Source organism: Eleutherodactylus coqui, chromosome 8 (genome assembly GCF_035609145.1).
Source record: "Eleutherodactylus coqui strain aEleCoq1 chromosome 8, aEleCoq1.hap1, whole genome shotgun sequence".
Lineage (NCBI taxonomy): Eukaryota > Metazoa > Chordata > Amphibia > Anura > Eleutherodactylidae > Eleutherodactylus > Eleutherodactylus coqui.
In genome coordinates, this window is record NC_089844.1 from 135,175,435 (window position 1) to 135,189,950 (window position 14,516).

The 14,516-nt window shown below is 45.3% G+C and overlaps 1 protein-coding gene across 1 annotated transcript; it reads left to right on the top strand.

Annotated features, from left to right (window-relative positions):
- Positions 1 to 14: 14 nt before the first annotated feature.
- RNPS1 (RNA binding protein with serine rich domain 1) lies at positions 15 to 11,645 on the top strand. Its single transcript, XM_066576470.1, has 7 exons — positions 15 to 171; positions 4,168 to 4,323; positions 4,440 to 4,634; positions 5,660 to 5,762; positions 7,224 to 7,377; positions 8,511 to 8,655; positions 10,165 to 11,645. Exons 1-7 carry the CDS (start codon positions 95 to 97, stop codon positions 10,262 to 10,264), a joined length of 930 nt encoding a protein of 309 aa, XP_066432567.1. The 5' UTR covers positions 15 to 94; the 3' UTR covers positions 10,265 to 11,645.
- The last annotated feature ends 2,871 nt before the right edge of the window (positions 11,646 to 14,516 follow it).

Consider the following 14,516-nt stretch of genomic DNA (forward strand, 5'->3'; position numbering starts at 1 on the left):
CCCTCCTCTATACTCTGCCGCTGTGGTAGACACGCCCTCGTTTCTAACGGCGTGACGTCATCCACAGAGCGCCCGGAGATTTCGAGCTTGTAGGATGGCGGCGCCGCGTCACAACGAGCGCGACGGCTTGTCTGAGCTCAGGAGGGAGAAGCAGAGAAAGTCCGGGAAAATGTAAGTGTGACCCGCGCCATCCGCCTCCATCCTGCGCCGGGGCTGCAGCCAGCCTCCCGGGAAGGCCTCAGTAGTGCTCTGCGGGCCGGCGGCGCCCTTTGTGACTCTGTATTGGCCCCCGGGAGATGGGTTGTTAGTGCAGGTTGTTCTATGGCTGCGCTAGGCCTCAGCCTCATAGAGCGCCAGTGTGCTGGGGGTTACATGGCGGCTCCCCGTGTCCCTGTTCACCCCTTCGCCTTGTAGGGACACTTATGTTTCTCTAGGCGGTGTGTAGTAACCGGCCAGCAGGCCTGCAGGGGGTGCCACCATATTGTATGTGGCTTGCAGACTGATACATTGTAACAGCCCCTCCGCTGTGCAGGTTAGTAGATCACAGCGAACCCTAAGGGTGGGTTCCCACTGGGCAGATTCTCACGGTTTGGCTGCAGCAAAAAACGCGAGATTTCCGCGGCCCGGCTGCTCGCTCTTCCGCTGTGGCCGGCGCTCCCATAGAGGAGAGCACGGCCGCAGCGGAAAGAAAAAAGAATGGACATGCTGCGGCCGGCAAAGCATTTCTGTGCACGCAATTCGGTCGTGAAAAATACGCACCGTGCGCTAAGTCTGTGTGCGTTTACACAAGATCCGGTAAAACATGGCTGATGTGCGTCCAAAAGGATGGGGTTCATATTTGTGCGTCTCGTAGCACATAAATCTGGTGCAGTTTTCTCCGCCGTGTGAAGCAGCGCTGAGGGCGGGGCCACGTGTAGTCGGGGCGCTGAGGGCGGGGCCACGTGTAGTCGGGGTGCTGAGGAGATGGAACCTCTGGGACAAACACCACATCGAAATTGCAGGACTGGCGCAAATTCTGAGAGCTCTCACTGCGAATCTTCAATTGTGGAAAATCCACCCCGTTTCCGCTACGCGTGACCATATGGGTTGGGGGGGCGCTCTCTTTCCTTTTGGGATCCCTGACCACTAGCGCTGGTTCCCCTCAGCTGTCTTCACTGATGTCCTGCGCCTCTCTGCAGACTGTCCTATAGAGGCGCTATACACATGTAATGTGGGCTGTGTCCAGCTGCCGAGAGGAGCCAAAACTGGTGAACAGAGCTCAAAAGAGCTGCTCAGAATCCACAGGGTCCGTAGCGGAGCGTTCTCTCTGCATTATACACATACGTTTTATGCTATTAGGCCCAATGCCCACAGACTCGTTAACGCTGCAGAATTCGCGGCTATTCGCCCGCTCCGAATTCCGCTGCGATATCCATCCATAGACGTGCCAAGTTAAAAGATTCTACCCTACTCACAAGCGGAAATCAACTGCGTTTTTTCCGCTCGTGGGGAAGAATCGCAGCATGTCCTATTCTGTGCGAAAAACCGCACAGACGGCTGCCATTGCAGTCAATGGAAGCCGTCCGTCCTGCCGTGAGTCACCGCGGATCTGTGTCATCGCCAGCACAGCGGCAGCGTCATGCCCTGCGCATGCACTGAGACGCCAACTGAGACACTCGCCGCGGATTCGGACAGGTGAGTATAGGGTCTCTGGCCGGCACCGGGTCTGATTTCGCAGGTGGAATCCGACCCGGCCGTGGAAAGTATAAAAGAGTATACATCACAAGAGTGATGTATACAAAACAAATTCAACCGTGTACCCGATTTGTAGTATGTTGGTGTTTTCTTTTTTTTTTTTTTTTTTTTTTATGTATCCAGTAAACGGATACCTTTATATGTTTGCATACTTTTTACAAAAAGTCTGTTTTTATGAAGAAGAGGAGAATCCTGGAGTTTAAAGGGGTTGTCCCGCGGCAGCAAGTGGGGTTCAGCACTTCTGTATGGCCATATTAATGCACTTTGTAATATACATCGTGCATTAAATATGAGCGATACAGAAGTTATTCACTTACCCCCTCCGTTGCTAGCGTCCCCGTCGCCATGGATCCGTCTAACTTCAGTGTCTAATCGCCCGATTAGACGCGCTTGCGCAGAAGGGTCTTTTCCCTTTGGGTCTGTCCGGCAGCAGCAGCGTTCTGGCTCCGCCCCCTTCTGCGCGTCATCGCATAGCTCCGCCCATCACGTGTGCCGATTCCAGCCTCCTGATTGGCTGGGATCGGCACACGTGACGGGGCGGAGCTACGCGATGACACTTAGAAGGGACGGAGCCAGAACGCCGCTCGTGCCAGACCGAGCCGAAGGCAGAAGACCCTTCTGCGCAAGCACGTCTAATCGGGCGATTAGACACTGAAGTTAGACGGATCCATGGCGACGGGGACGCTAGCAACGGAGGGGGTAAGTGAATAACTTCTGTATGGCTCATATTTAATGCACGATGTATATTACAAAGTGCATTAATATGGCCATACAGAAGTGCTGAACCCCACTTGCTATCGCGAGACAACCCCTTTAATCTTTCTCTCTGTTTTTAAAATGTTTTCTGGAGGAAAAACGTATTAGGCCGTAAGGTATACCGTACACGTCCGTCAGACTACAGGTTACGTTGCAGAAAAAGGCATAGACAAGCATCCACCCTAGTTTTCGCTCTAGAGCGTTGGGTTCCCACCGGACTGTTTCACCGCAGAAAGTTTGTGGTTTTTGTTGCAGCGGAAAACCGCAAGATCTCGACAGGTTTTGGAGCGGCTTCGCTGCATGCTTTTCCCTTGTGGCCGGCTCTTCTGTAGAGGAGTGAGGCTGCAACAGTAAAAAAAAAAAAAAAAAAAAGAATTGACATGCTGCGTCCCGGGAATCCGTGCTGCAGCGCCAGCTTTGCTGCGACGGATTGTCCGCCCTGTGTGGACCAGATTTTTGACAAATCTCCACGTGGCTTGCTATTACTGGGATTAGCAGCCACAGGGGAATTCTGTGGCAAATCCGCCCTGTGTGAACCTAGCCTTAGGCCACCCACCTCCATTTGCAGTAAGCTGGCAGTCGCTCATGAGTGATACGGCTTGTTTACACGGCCGGTTCATCGATCGGCATTCTGCGTGCAGAAAATGAATGAGAAACGAAAAGTGAACTGTAAATGCGTGCACCGACTGATTGATGAACGCTAGTCGCTCACAATGTTGCTGGATCGCAGGAATACCGGCCCATGTAACTATAATGCTACTAGTGTGACTAGAGCCGTGCCATCAACTCACATTTTCCATAGTAGCTGTCATGTTTCTGTAAGGGGTGAACATATCCTAACGGGCGGTTGGGGGGTGCGTTCACGCACAGTGGCATAAGTGTGGATACTACCCAGCATAACGTTTGCACCAAGGACCCCGTTCAAAGTTGCAGCTTTGGTGCTGATTTTCTCGCACCTCCATGGCAGACGCCTCTTTAAGTGGTGCTCTGAGTGGCCTCTTCTGGATCAACACTAGGGTGGGGGGTTATAGGCTGAACTGGATGGAGGTATTTCTTTTTTCAGCCCCAAATATTACTATGTAACACCGCTGTGATGGTATCCCTGTTGGGAAACAAATGGAGCTATTCTCTTTTATTGTGAAACAAAGCAAATTCCAGAATCTCTTTAGCTCCGCCACTCCTTTTCAGTCTTCTACCAGCCCCGTTTTGATCGGAGGATCAAATTCCCCACCTCCAGGAACAGCTGGCGGTGATTGGTTCACAGGTTCAGCCAATCAGAGCCAGCACTCGATGAACCAATCACAGCCATTGATTCATTGAATGGCTGTGATTGGTTCAAAAACGCCGGGGGCTCAGCCATATTTTCTCGTGTCACTATCGTGGCACCCGTGTGGATGTGGCCTAAAGGCCCTTTTACATGGTCCCATGATCAGGCAAACTGACGTCTGCATTCAGCCGACACACAAGCAAAAAGTTATTTTGTCATCTGCTTGCATCGTTTATACAGGTAACACAATGCTTGCTCATTGGCAGCTCATCGCAACGTGTACACCGGAGATGTGCCGACTGTATGGAGACCACTGATCGTGTTAACAATGATCTGCCGCATGTAAACGACTAGAACATGTCCTGGTTGACAGTCATAGCATCGCACATAATGGAAATGTTTGTTTGCAGGGCTCCCTCTCCCAGCAAACGTAAGGAGCGCTCTGAGGACCGGGCTAAGGAGCGAGCCAAGGAGAAGGCCCCCAACAAAGAGGCTGGAGAGAAAGATCGTGGCCGAGATAAGACGAGGAAGAGGCGCAGCGCGTCTAGTGGCAGCAGTAGCAGCAGGTACGATTCACTCGTAAGGGTTTAATGCCCTGATGCTTCGGCGTTGCTGTCACTGATTTCTGCTTTGCCTCTATTTGCTGACTGACGGGCGTTCTCCACTTCCTTTTTTTTTTTAGTCGTTCCCGGTCGAGCTCATCATCCAGTTCATCCTCCGGCTCCAGCTCTGGATCCAGCTCAGGATCAAGTTCTTCATCTGCTTCAAGCCGTTCAGGTAGCTCCAGCTCGTCACGAAGCTCAAGCTCCAGCAGCTCCTCCGGTTCACCAAGTCCTTCCCGACGTCGCCATGACAACAGAAGACGCTCCCGATCCAAGTAAGTGCTTGTTTTGCTCCAGTCATCTGAAGCGACTGCTCTGTTTTATAGTTATGTTTTAAAAATGTTAAATGTACCATAAAAAGTCCTGTGCATTGGCGACGAGAAGATTTTCTGCTAGCTTGGCTGAACAGGAAGTGTTGGCATGGGGACTGTGGTACAGAACACCTTGCAGACCTTCTGTTCTTTGGTCTGCAGTACAATCGTTGTGTACACGCAAATTGCCATCTGACTCAATGTCCATATACAAACTTTGAATAGTGATATTTAAATTGTGGGTTCACATTATGTTCTTGTTCGTGGTGTCATGGCAAACAAGTCACACGTTTAAAGGGGTTTCCAACACTTTAATGACTTAGCCACAGGATAGGCAATCAGTAGCTGATCAGAGGGGAAGGGCTTCTGCTCAAAACCCTGTTCACTGAACCAACTGTTGGCCTGTATGGAGCAGGAAGCAGATAGCGCTTTACATTGTGGAGTGGCCCAACGTGGTATTGCATGCACAGCTTCCACTAGTGTCATTGGGAGCTGCCCCTGTGCATGCTGGACCACTGTACAGTCTAAGCTATCGGCTTCTTGCTCCGTACAGGGTGACAGCAGCCCATTAATAAACTGATTCGTCCAGGGTTCTGGCAGACTGATGATTTATACCATGAGTAAAAAAAATATATTTATTTTAGAAATTTTTTTTTTTTCTTTTTTAGAGCTGGGAAATCTCTTTAAGCTACAATCGCACATAACTAAACTACTGTGGATTTTTGGCAGTGGAAAATTTGGGTCAGAAACTGCTCTATTGGTGTGTATATTGATGTGGATCTGCAGCCGACTTCTATGCTGATCTACCTCAAAATCCGCAACAATTTGGTGCAGTTCTTGACATTGATTTTTGTGCAGTTCCGCATCACAATTTGCTATATGTGAATGCATCCTTAATATGTGGCAAAAATATTTGACATAGGGCCTTTTAACAATTGACCAGCAATCAGTAGGAGAACTACAAATGCAATGTTTTTTTTTCTTTCTAGATCAAAACAGCCAAAACGTGATGAAAAAGAGAGGAAGAGGAGGAGTCCAAGTCCAAAGCCCACCAAAGTGCACATTGGGCGGCTGACCAGGAATGTTACTAAGGTTAGCTCAGTGTCTCTTCTCAGATGTATATACACAGCACTATGGATTACTGCAGGCTCGGACCTTATATTACACATCAGCAGGTTGTGTCTCATCTCTAAATTACTTTTGCTCCTGCACATTGATAACCAGAATGAGAATCCTGAAAACCTTTATCCCTTATTGCAGAAACCTGCTCCCCCCTATTCCTGCCTCAGAAAATGTTGGTGTAGGGAGCAGGTAAAACATTTCTGCACAGCCCTATATTTTGACTGTCCCTCTGCCAAACAAACTTGAGCAGGCACAAATCTGTTTTTATTACTCTTAAGAGACTTGACTTGCTGTTTTTGTGGTCTTTTTAGGGACCTTGATTGGGTCCAATCCACCCAGGAGATGGAGGGCTCCACAAACATCTCGGTATTGTCAGCCCTCGATTCGTACCATCCTAGTTGCCGTATTGCAAACAAGTTGGCAGTAAAGGCTTTTACTCACAGGTGGTTTTTCACATGCATGTTTGCAACTGACTGCACATGGACAGTACACTGACCCATTACAATGAATAGGGCTATGCAGACATGCAGTTTCTTCGTTTTCAGGTACTGATGGTCCATGTTAAAGTCGCAACATGTCCTATTCTATTCCAATTTCACAGACAAGTCACCCATTCAAGTCATTGGATGCACAAAAAAAAACCACAGATCTGCGTGCGCTCCATTTTAAATGGATCATTACTAGGAAAAAAAAGATGGGCGTCCTCCTTTTTTTTTTTCTGTGCAAGAGCAAAAAGATGACAAATTAGAGTAAATATAAAGAAAAAAAATATGGACGCATAAACCAAATCTGTCTATTTTTCATGGACCAAAATCGGCCATGCTTGTCTGATTAAGCCCTTTAAAGTTTTGTTTTTTTTGTTGTTTTTTTTAAAATACTGTCTATGACCCATCGTCAGGGTAGATTGTCAATAGTTGATTGCTGGGGATCTGCCACGTAGGTTCTCTAGCAATTAGCTGATTGTGCAGCCCTGTATTAGTACAGCAGGGTTGGTGCAGGAAATCTCAGAGGCAGCTTCACGCTGACTGTTATGAATGGGAGTGAAGCCGCTTATTACACTTCCAGCTTCTCATTGGGGGTCTGAGTCAAAAGTGTAATAGGCAGCTTTGTTTTCATTCATTTCACTGGGAGTAAAGCCATCTCTGAAACTTCCTGTTCTTACCCCGATCACTATGTCCGGCCCCACTGCACTGACAGAATGACAGCGGGCTGGATGATCAACTTTCACTAGGGAACCCAAGCTGTGGATAACTGGCTATCAACTATTGATGACCTATCCCGAGAATGGGTCATCACTAGTGTTTTCCCAGTAAACCCCTTAAACATCAACAGAATTAAATTCTTAGCCGTCTAATTCAACTTTTACAGCTTTAAATGTTGCCAGTGTTGCTAGCATATGTAGTAGTAATATTCTCTCTGGTGTTCTTCTAGGACCACATTTTGGAGATCTTTTCTACTTATGGGAAGATTAAGATGATTGACATGCACATAGACCGTTTGCACCCACATCTCAACAAGGGCTACGCGTATGTTGAATTTGAAGCTCCAGATGACGCTGACAAGGCCTTGAAACACATGGATGGAGGTAATGGAGTAGACCCTAATATGTATATATTTGTAGTCATAGTGCGGGTAGTATTTAAAGTGTATACATTATATTGTCCTAGATCTCTGCTACTTGCTGTACTTGCATGTAGTTCATGTATAGGGTGATTCACGGAGTCCCTATAGGCTTTTATTAAACACCCATAGACCTTTCCAGCACTTGGCAACGTATAACTGATCCATATAACATGCATCTGTAATACAGCTGTGCTTTCTAAAAACTTTTGACATCTCAAAAGTTTTGACCACTGGGATCTGAATGCTGAGACTCCACCAATCATTAGAATGAGTCAGCTGAAGCGCTTGTCTGAGTGCGGTCACTGCTCACTAGTCGATGATGGACCCATAGATGTTCTATTGAGCCCATCTTCAGCTAAGCAAGCAGCATTTGGATGAGCGCTTCAGATAGTTCATTCTAGCAATTGGTGGGAGCCTTTGCATCCGGACCTCCAGTGATCAAAACTTTCAACATGTCCCTATGCTATGTGAAAAGTTTTTGTAAAGTGTAGTTACACTTTAAAGTAAACAATATTATAAGCAGCTTTGCTAAGTGTTGGGTACAGACATTGGTTCAGATCCAGACTTTGTCTGTCTGTACCCCAAATCCTCCTGTTTAAGGCGTGCTGAATTCTGTTTGTAATTTGACCTGTTCCAGCACAACAAATTAAGCCACCTCTCCACATCTTCTACTTTATCACTATGCAATACCAACACAGCACAGCACCTATTCTAGGAAAACCTCATTATTTGCATTAGCCTTATGTAGGGAAACTGTAATATAAAGATTTGTTAGGGCGCGTCCACATGGGATGTCATTTTATTTGAAAAGGAGAAAATCCCCAGTATAAATTGACATGCTGTGGATTAAAAATACGCACTGCAGGTCAATTTACGATGTCGCGGTGTACTTCCCTTTTTTTTTTTCTTCTGCAGTGTATGGATTACACTTGAACTCTCACCCACATTGCTTGTACTGTAAAATCCACAGCGTTTACGCATCTGGTGGATATATCGAAAGTGTGCGGATGTGTGCGGTGCATGTCTTCGTGGACAAGGATATGAACATAATAGAATTATACCAGCAACTGACAACTTATTTTGTATCCCTTTCAGGACAGATTGACGGCCAGGAGATCACGGCTTCAGCAGTGCTTACCCCTCGACCCATGCGGGTGGTGCCACGAAGGTTCAGCCCTCCCCGTCGGATGTTACCTCCTCCCCCCATGTGGCGCCGTTCTCCCCCGCGTATGAGGAGGAGGTAGTGCATATTTTGTTTTGTGCAAGCCTTGAACACTAACCAGCCTTGTGTTCTCTGCAAACACCTTTCTGAGATTACTCCTTTCCACTCAGCTTTTTTACCTTCCTCTAACTTTCTGACTTCAGCAGTCAGTCTGATGACATGATGTTCTGGTTGAGAAGCTTGTATTTTTTTCATCCACCAATGTCGCCTCTGAGCTTTGCCTAACCTCTGGATCTAGAAGTAGTTTGCGCCTTCCTCTTTCATTCTATTCTTTTGTCTGATGGTGCTAGTTATCTGATCTCTTCCTAATGTCTGTAAACTATTTTTTGTTACTGTTTTAACATGGGCTGAGTAGCATGATCTAATTGTAAATGCCAATTTAAAGGAACACTACACCCAAAAGTGATACTGCGTTAAATAGGATTGTCAGAGACCCAAATCAGCCTAAATACCCTCATACAGAGTTTAGTTATTTGATCCTGCCAACAACGGTGGAGCTGGAGGACTCTGTAATGTGTATGTGGGTGGCTCAGCTTGCCCTGGAAAGAAGATGTCGAAGGAAAGGTGGGGTGTTTGCATTTTAACACCTGTTCCTTTTATTCCCCAGGAGATAGGTCCGTGCCAGAGCTGTCTGGCTGTAGCTTACCTCCTTTAAACACATTAACGGTTGTGAGTATGGGGGAATTTGTGTAAATACCTGTCGGATGAATGATCGTTCACTCCACAGTTGTTTAATGAGTATGGCGGCCTCAAATGTTCTGCGTTTGCGACCAGGACTCATCACCTGATGCTGTTCCGGCATTTAAGCCAGTATGGCTGAGCTTTTGTGGCTTGGTGTATGCACACATCAGCAGCTACGTCAGTCTTGGGTTGGCTGTCCTTTCATTTGCTTGCGCTGATGTTCTTCAGCATACATCAATGAATGCATAATACATGTGAAGAAAAGGATATTCTCCCCCTGAGACACTATGTTGCAAAGTCTAGTGTAGGTCTGTGCATGTAGCGCTGGGGGAACTAGCTTGAGTTCCAGAGTGACGAGGGTCTCAATTGGAAATACAGGAGATTTTTGCAAATGTGAATACATTACAAGTTTGGTTCGGGTTACATAAGAATTACAATAAAAGCCTGATTTGGGTTTCGGACAACCCCTTTAAGCCTAGTGCAGGCCGCTAGGGAGCATGACCCGACGCCAAAGAAAGAAAGAATCCCTGTGTCATGCGCCATTCTTACGGGCTCTGCATTATCCATAACAAGAGTATTACATTTTCTGTAGTGTTCCTTTATGCTGGGAAACCATTTCTGGACAACCCTTTAAAGGATTGAGGTTCTGTCACAACGGATTGTCCTAGTGGCTGTGTCTGGTATTACAGCCTATGGCCTTTGAATTGGGGCTGAACAGTGATGCTAGACACAGCCAGTGGATAATGTGGGTGCTATTTCTAATCACATACAACCCCTTAAAGTATTACAACATTTTTTGAAAAAAGTGGATATGGCGTAGCAGGTAACACTCTGTTCCCTCTGCAGGTCCCGTTCCCCTCGGCGACGCTCCCCTGTTCGCCGCCGCTCTCGGTCCCCTGCACGCCGCCGTCATCGCAGCCGTTCCAGCTCCAATTCATCACGGTGAAACTCCATCTTCCCTCTGTCACAACATCCTACCCAACAGGCCACCACACAAAAAAGACCCATGTTTTTTTTGACAGCCACATCAAGGACTGTTATACGGAACATCACTTCCATGAAACACGGCTGTAGCCTGACCTTTAATCTTGTAAAATATGGTGATGAAGGACTTGATGTTGCGGAGTGTCACCATTTTGTAAGAATATATAGATCTCAAGTTTGTCATTAAATGGCTTTAAAAAATTGCCTTTTTTATTTTTCTCTGTTCTCCTCACACTTCCCAATAGCTGCAATGGAGTTCTCATTCTGTAGTTGGTCAAAAATGGTCTCTCTTAAAGTGACCCTCTGGTTTCGGGACAAAATTCTGTTTTGGAACTGGAGCGGTATCTTGCTTGTACTTCATCTTCTCTTCCTGGTCCCTGGTTTGGTGCTTCCATTTTTGGATAGCCATGATGGCCACCGCCATCTAATAAACACTGTGAAGTACTCTGTGATTGGCCAGCACTGCTCACACGATCAGTGCTGGCCAATCACAAAGCAGCTAGAGTGCATTGCTAGTCTTAACACTACTAATACACTATAAATTCTCTCGTAGTCTAAAGATGGTGGCAGCCATCTTGGCTGGCTGAGAAGATGAGGTAAGATACCCCTCTACCCTCTGGTCTTGTGGCAGAATTTTATCTCAAAACCGGAATGTGTCTTTAAGTACTATTTAAATTGGTGAAAAGATTTGTCGGAGATCTGCTGTATACCTTCATGAGCCAAAAACGGCTTTCTTCTAGAAACAGCGCCGTTCTTTGGCTCATGTCTGTGCAGTTCAGCTTCATTGGAGTGAATGGGGCTCAGCTGCAATACCATGAACCTCCAGACAGGTGTGGTGCTGGTTTTGAAAGAAAACGGCCATGTTTTTCTAATTTTCCGCTGTACATTCATAAGTGGGGTGCTATGGTATGCTGGAACTGAGCTCTACAGATTCGAATGGGGACAGGTCACAGCTTTGTCCAGGTAGTGTTCATACATGACTCCGCAGCTCTCATCCTTCAGTTATTGAACCTTAAATACTAATTAAGAGACCAAAATGACCTCAACTCTGTTATCTGATTGGTTTTAGAACAAATGTGGTATGGTAACCTTGATGTGCGGGCATCCCCAATGTCCCAGAGCCTTTGGGGTGCAATGTCCTGTAGACAGGAGCTGGTCTATGTTCCCAGTTGCATTGTGTGTCCTGACCTTCCTTTGGAGAAAGTATTTGAAGGTAGAAGCTGTACAGTTGACATTTTACACTCAATGTTTTATTTTTTATCATGTAGTGTTTTATTTTTTAATGTCTGTTCATTCCATATCTGTAAACTGAAAACTGTGGATTAAACGGACAATTTATGGCGCAGACGTTTCATTGGTTTTCTGATTGACTGGTACTCATTAATAGGGTGGTGAATGATACAAAGTGACCTGCTTGTGCCGTCTGCTGCACGGTCAGTGAGCGTCTGATTTGTGATGGATACATGTGTGCAGGAAATGGTCAGGCGATGTAAGGCTGGAACGGAAATGCTGCGGCAGGTCTGCATGGAAATTGCGCATGCATTTTTAACGCAGACTAAGGAGCAAAGTGGACCATTGCAAAAATCTTGTTCACATGCTGTCGACAGTTCACTGTGGACAAGCCGTGCGGAAAGTGACAGGCGGCGTGGAATTCAAATCAGCGAAATGTCAATTTTGCCGCTGTTTCCGTTGCAAACTTTTCCCTTATTTGGAGAGATTTCCATAGTAGAATACAGGCTGAAAAGCCGCTTCAAACCCCGTGTCAGATGGCTCAGGTTTTGAAGCGGCGGATATCTCACAGGATTTCCATGCTGTCCCGCTGCAGACATTCTGCGACATTTCCATCCTGTGTGACCCTAGCCTAAGCCTGTAACGCCTTTTGGCACTGCAGTGAAATTCTATTTCTTGGAATTTGGCATGGCATTCTAAGGTGCCATTCGCATCACATTTAATGTACATTCAGCGTATACATTACACATATGAGGAAAGGTTTACAAATAGATGCAATGTTAAGTGTATGTGTATAGCTTTACAGCATACATGTTAAATGAGTAGCCATACATTTCCGTATGCGGGTCTGTTTTTACGTCTTTAACCCCTTAATGACATGGCCTATTTTGAGCTTAAGGACCAAGCCTTATTTTTCAAATCTGACATCTGTCACTTTCTGTGCTAATAACTTTTGAATGCTTTTACTTATCAAGGTGATTCTGAGATTGTTTTTTCGTGACATATTGTACTTTATGTTAGTTTAAAAATTTCATCAATAAATTTTGTCCTTATTAGGAAAAAAAATCCAAATTTACTGAAAATTTGGAAAAATTCACAATTTTCAAACTTTGAATTGTTTTCTTTGTAAGATAGAAAGTCAAACACCACAACATAGTTATTAATTAACATTTCCCATAGGCCTACTTTACACAGCAATCATTTTTTAAGTGTTATTTTACTTTTTGCAGACTCCACAAAGTATATAAACTTAGCAGTAATTTTTCACATTTACTAGCAAATTTCAAAATCTAAATTTTTTAAGGACCAATGCAGTTCAGACATAGTTTTGCCGAGCCTGTATATCAGAATCCCCCATGAATTGCCCCATTTTAAAATCAGCACCCTTCAAAGTATTCAAAATGGCATTTAGAAAGTTTATTAACCCTTTAGGTGTTTTACAGGAATTAAAGGAAAGTGCATCAAAAATTAGAACAGTTCCTTTTTTCTACTGATTTTCAATATAAAACCTTTTTTTATATATAAAACAGTAGGAGTTAGCAAAGAAACAAAACTTGGAATGTATTACCCAGATTCCGCAGTTTTTAGAAATGCCCCATATGTGGACGTAGCCTGTTGTATGGGCACATGGTAGGTCTCAGAAGGAAAGGAGCGCTTCTTGTCTTTTTGAATGCAGATTTGGCAGGAATAATTTTCAGACCCCATGTAGTGTTTGCAGTGCCCCTGAGGTAGCAGTACATTTGAAACCCCCAATAACTGACCCCATTTTGGAAACTACACCCCTCAGGGAATTTATTAAGGGGTGTAGTGAGCGGTTTGAACCCACAGATGTTTGAGGATTTTTTTTTAACAGTTTGAGTTCAATACGAAAAAATCCAATTTTTCACATAATGTTTAGCTTTAGGCCCAGATTTTCATTTTTCACCAGTGGCAGAAGGAAAAACGTACCCCATGATGCGTTACCCAGTTGCTCTCGAACACGGAAATGCCCCATATGTGGACGTAGCCTGTTGTATGGGCACATGGCAGGACTCAGAAGGATAGGAGCGCTTCTTGGCTTTTTGAATGCAGGTTTTGCTAGAATAATTTTCAGACCCCATGTAGTGTTTACAGTGCCCCTGAGGTACCAGTGCATTTGAAACCCCCAACAACTGACCCCATTTTGGAAACTACACCCCTCAGGGAATTTTTTAAGGGGTGTAGTGAGCGGTTTGAACCCACAGGTATTTGAGGAATTTTTTTTAACAATTTGAGTTGAGAACGAAAAATTCACATTTTTCCAATAATGTTCAGCTTTAGGCCCAGATTTTCATTTTTCACCAGGGGCAGAAGGAGAAAACATAGTCCATAATGCATTACCCAATTACTCTCGAGCACGGAAATGCCCCATATGTGGATGTAAACTGTTGTTTGGGCACATAGCAGGGCTCAGAAAGAAAGGAGCGCTTTTTTTGAATGCAGATTTTGCTGGAATAATTTTCAGACCCCATGTAGTGTTTACAGTGCCCCTGAGGTACCAGTGCATTTGAAACCCCCAACAACTGACCCCATTTTGGAAACTACACCCCTCAGGGAATTTTCTTAGGGGTGTAGTGAGCGGTTTGAACCCACAGGTATTTGAGGAATTTTTTTTAACAATTTGAGTTGAGAACGAAAAATTCACATTTTTCCAATAATGCTCAGTTTAGGCCCAGATTTTTATTTTTTACCAGGGGCAGAAGGAGAAAACGTAATCCATGATGTTACCCAACAGGGAAATGCCCCATATGTGAATCTAAACTGTTTTTAGGGCGCAGGGCTCAGAAGGGAAGGACTTAGCATGTGGCTTTATGTACAAGCTGTGCGAAGTACATCAGGGTAAAACGTCAGGGCAATAAAAAAATTAAAATTTCAGGGACGTGTGGTAGATCTTAAAACACTCATTTATACAGAGGCCGGGTTGTGTGGGGCACGTTTCACACTGGTATCTGGTGTCTTTTCTTATC